We start from the raw sequence: 4,881 nt of genomic DNA, 5'->3' as shown, positions 1-4,881 counted from the left end.
TGGAAGGAGGCAGGAGCTCAGGAGACTGAAGTTCACGTTCTCAGCCCACAGTCAAGTGAATACAGTGGCTTAGCTGGGCCTTGGGGGGACAGGGATGGACAAACACCTCTTAATGCTGTCACTCAGGGACACCAAAGGGGGATGAGAGAGGCACCACTCACAGAAACAAGAACAGGTCTAGTCACAGCAGTCCTGGCTGTTCACAGTCCTGGAGACAGGACAAGGCTCTGTCATCCCAGTGTCCCTGTGATCACAGACTCTCAGCATGTGGTTCAAGTGATGAAGAGAACAGACCAGGAGGTGACAGAGCTGAGGAGTGACCATGTCACAGCCAGCAATGGACTGAGCTCCACCTGGGGACAGCCCTGATCACACTCAGCTCCCACAGCCTCATCTTGTCCACCAGATACACACAGCACAAAGAACACAGATTCGAGAAGTTTCTCCATGATGACATTTATTTCCTCCACAAACTCTAAGTATTTCAATCATTTAATTTACCCGCTAATCAATCTGTCAGATCAAGGACGTGAACAATCAAGTTGACATTCAGATTCTTATTTTCAGTGGGGAGTCAGGGGCTGCAGCTCAGGGCAGCCATGGAGGTGACAGGATGCAGATGTCCCCTCCTGTCTGCTGGACCAGGAAGGTTGGCTGTGGAAGGGAACATAACAGTGCACGGACAGGGTGCTGGTGTACAGGGGTGGCTGGGCTCCCAGGTCTTCACATGGAGTCACAGGGAACATCAGAATTGTTGCTGAGAGTGAACTGAGGGGCTCAGGACGACACAAGAGAGACCTGAGCACATCTCTGCCACTCTGTCAGGCCGGGCAGCTGTCTTCACGCTACAAACAAGAGTCATGAACAATCACTCTGAAGACAACATCCCAACAACCCACCACTCAATCAGAGGGGATTCTGGGAGTCCCTGAACCCCAATCATGTCCACTTGGCCCCTCCCCAATTCATAACCCAGAGTGTCACCTTTACAGTCTGGGAGAGACACATCAGAGCTCTGGGCACTGTCCCTGCCTGGGGTAAAATTACATATAGTCACAGGAAGGTGACAACATGGCCTCTAGAAGATTTCACTGTAGGAGTATTATGGGTTGGTATACTCCAGCTTCACCCCCTGGGCTTCAGGGACAATCCCGCTCCCCACACTTACCTGGAGCTGGAGTGTAGATCCCTCCCTTTCCACCTGTGAAAAGAAAAGCTGTGAGAGACAGGGAAGACCCCGACCCTAGGAAGGTTCCAGAACTGACAGCAGACCCAGGTCAGAGACAGGAGCAATGAGGGCTGTGGATGTTCCCCTTAATGAGGCAGAGCACACTTCTGAAAGGGGCTGAGAGAGAACCAGACCCTGTCCTTTCCTACCTGTGATTCTCCTCCTCCTCCTCACAACAGCCACCACAGCTCCAATGATGGCCACAGCTCCAAGGAGACCCAGGACAGCAATGATTGTCACGATGGGGACAGTGGACTGAGGAGGCTCTGGAAGGGAAGGACAGGAGGGGAAGGTGAGGGTCATGACCCCAGCTCTCAGCCCTGACCCTGCTCAGGGTCTGGAGAAGGCTCCAGCTTTCCCTGACCCCAGCTCTGCAACCACACCCTCCTTACCCCATTTCAGGGTGAGTGGTTGTGTCAGCCCCTCATGGTCCACATGGCATGTGTATTTCTCCTCCTCCCCAGAAGGCACCACCACAGCTGCCCACGTCTGGAAGGTTCCATCCCCAGAAGGTCTGGTCTCCACCAGCTCCATGTCCTGAATCAGATCCTCCCCATCCCTCTGCCAGGTCACAGAGATCTCAGCAGGGTAGAAGCCCAGGGCCCAGCACCTCAGGGTGCCATCTCCTGTCAGTATGGGGTGACGGGTCACATGTGCCTTTGGGGGATCTGTGTGGAAGATTTAAGAAATCCCACATTTAACAAGATAAACTGAAATCTGCAAAGACAAAATTAAACCAATGATGACACTAAACTGTATCTGTTTGGACAATTCTGTCATCACACTAGTGACCTCAGGAAGAGCTGGTCCCCTCATCACTGAAGTGCACATTTTCCTGGGGGGACTCAGTAGCTGAGAGAGAATCCACATGAGCCAGCAGGTCAACAGGGCCTTCCTCATGTGATGTTCTACAGCATAAGGTAGGTGGTAAAAGATGAGAAGGAATGGAAAATAATGAATATGTTATTAATTCATATAAAAATAAGAAATCAGGTACAAGAGCTACATGAAGGATGTTACCAATTACTGCTGTCTACATTGAGACACAACCACTGAGGCCATCTTGCTGACCAGCCCTAACTGTCTGTCCAAGTGAACAGCCATCACCTAAGTGTGCAGCACACAGGTGGTAAACCTCTGACACTCAGCCAGAGAAAATGACGCCCCAAGCCCTGCCTCTGGGGGACAAGATACAAGGTATAGTCACCAGGACCACTGGAAGTGTGCTGTGGGGCCCAGTGCAGCACTCACTGGGACACAGCGGTGCTCACACGGGTGTGTGGATCGTCCCTGTCACTCCTGTCCTGGAGCTGCAGAAGACCCTGTCTCTGAGGAAGTTCAATTCCTAATCCACTGGGGAACACTGTGACTTGTTGGGGCAGAGGGAGAGCAGGAGGGCTCTGGATGTTAATATGACAGGAAATAGTCTAAGCTCACAGGAACCTTTCTGGTTTAAAGGAAACACTGATGTGTCTAAGTATCCACGTTAGCAGTTCCCCCTGGCTCCTGTGGAGACTGATACAGATAACATGAGGGGAGAGAGAGAAGCAATATCACCCCAGTGAGGGGAAAAATCTGACTGAAAGCAAAAGGAAAACTTCAAAATAACAAAAACAAAAACCAAGAAAGAAAGAAAAGAGCTGGGAGGTGGTGGCCCACGCCTTTAATCCCAGCTCTCAGGAGGCAAAGCTGGGCGGATCATTGTGAGTTTGAGGCCAGCCTGGTCTACAGAGTGAGTTCCAGGAAAGGCACAAAGCAAGATAAACCATGTCTAGAAAAACAAAACAAAAAACAAACAAACAAACAAAACAAACAAACAAAAACCTAAACGAAAGAAAGAAAAGAAAACACACACACAAACACACACACATTTAGTATTTGTCCAGGGTACTCCATAAGTGCTCACGTGACCATTCTGTGAATAGACGGAATTGGGGTGCAGAAGGGATGATCTCACCCACAGGAACCTGGGAGAATGTATCTTGGGAAAGCTCTAGAAACTGGGTGAACCAGCCCAGGGCGTCCATGTCTCCATCAGGTAAAGGAGACTCCCTGTCCTGCTGTGTAAGGCTGACACACTCAGACGACAGGACTCAGTTTCCACAGACCCTGGTGTGGGCAGAGACCCGGGCCTGGGAGCGGCCATGGCTGACAGAGGCAGCAGGAGACCCAGGGACACCGTCTGCCCTGAGACAGGGGCATGACCCAGCTGAGGGCTTTCTTCTTCCTCAGGACTGAGCCCAGCCCGAGGCAGAGGGAGGAGCTGCCCGCGGCCCTGCACCTGTGCGCTGCAGCGTGTCCTTCCCGATCTCCAGGTATCTGCGCAGCCACTCCACGCACGTGCCCTCCAGGTAGGCCCTCCGTCTCTCTGCAACACCAGCCTGCTCCCACTTGAGTCGGGTGATCTGCGCCGCCGTGTCCGCCGCCGTCCACGTCGTCAGGTCGGGGTTCAGGGCGATGTAATCGCGGCCGTCGTAGGCGTCTTGTCGGTACCCGCGGAGGAGGCGCCCGTCCGACCCCACGTCACAGCCATACATACGCTGGATGGTGTGAGAGCCTGCGGGGACCCCGCGGTCAGACCCGCCCACACGTCAGCCCCGCCCACCCGCCGCGGCCCCGCCCACCCGCGGGCTCCTCTAAACCGAAAGAGAAACCGAGTCCCGGTCCCCGACTCTCCTCCCGAACCTCGGACCCGGGACCCGGGGCGACTCCGGCCCGGACGCGGGGACGTGGAGGGGTCGTGACCTCCACCCGCGGTCACTCACCGCCCTCGCTCTGGTTGTAGTAGCCGAGCACGGTCCTCAGGTTCCCTCGGTAAACCTGCTAGTTGCTCTTGGCTCTCCGTGTCTCCCTCTCCCAGTACTCCGGCCCCTCCTGCTCCACCCACGGCGCCCGCGGCTCATATCTCGGAGTCTCCGCGTCGCTGTCGAAGCGCACGAACTGCGTGTCGTCCACGTAGCCGACTTCCATGTACCGGGGCTCCCCGCGGCCGGGCCGGGACGCGATGGTCTCGTAATACCGCAGCGAGTGCGAGCCTGGGGGCGGCGCGCAGTGAGACCCCGACCCTCCTCCCGGGACCCGGGCGGGTGCGGGGCCGGGAGGGAGCGGGGCGCGGGGCTCGGGACGCGGGTGGAGAAGGGCGGGAGGGTCTGGCCGGGCGACGCGGGGCCGCGGCTTCCCCGGGGCCGCCCCCGCCCTCCCCGCAGGGTCGTGTCCCTCCGACCCCACACTCACCCGCGCGGGTCCGGGTCGGGGCCAGGGCGGCCGCCAGCAGCAGGAGCAGCGTGCGCGGGGCCATCGCCCCCATCTCGGATCTGGGGAGTCTGAGTTCCGCGTTCCGCGTTAACTTTATAACCCGTGACCGCGGCGACGCTGATTGGTTGTCCGCGATCTCGGCACCCAATGGGGGTGAGAACAGGAACCTTGTCATCAGTGTCCGGGCGGAAGGACCCGACCCAGGTCAGGAGCTGGAGAAGTGAAACTGGGGACCTGGGGATCCCCAGCCCTGGGCTCCCACCGAGACCTCACCGCCTGGGGACTGAGACTTTGCTGAACCCTGTGCTGCGGGACGGAGCGATGTTTGTCACGGTGTCTCTGAGCCGCCTAAGGACAACTGTCTCCTCAGGTTAGTCAGGATGAAACCTAAGAGCATG

At 56.5% G+C, this 4,881-nt stretch overlaps 1 protein-coding gene across 1 annotated transcript; it reads right to left on the bottom strand.

The window, feature by feature from the left end:
- Positions 1-436: 436 nt before the first annotated feature.
- On the bottom strand, positions 437-4,577 carry LOC118575422 (RT1 class I histocompatibility antigen, AA alpha chain-like). Its single transcript, XM_036175989.1, is given in 8 exon segments — positions 437-845; positions 985-1,032; positions 1,169-1,201; positions 1,378-1,494; positions 1,621-1,896; positions 3,510-3,785; positions 3,994-4,263; positions 4,463-4,577. Coding segments are annotated over 8 exon segments (1,098 nt in total). The 5' UTR covers positions 4,536-4,577; the 3' UTR covers positions 437-840.
- Between the last annotated feature and the right edge of the window lie 304 nt (positions 4,578-4,881).

The sequence above is a fragment of the Onychomys torridus genome, unplaced genomic scaffold, assembly GCF_903995425.1.
Source record: "Onychomys torridus unplaced genomic scaffold, mOncTor1.1, whole genome shotgun sequence".
Lineage (NCBI taxonomy): Eukaryota > Metazoa > Chordata > Mammalia > Rodentia > Cricetidae > Onychomys > Onychomys torridus.
This window is presented reverse-complemented; position numbering and strand designations above follow the sequence as displayed.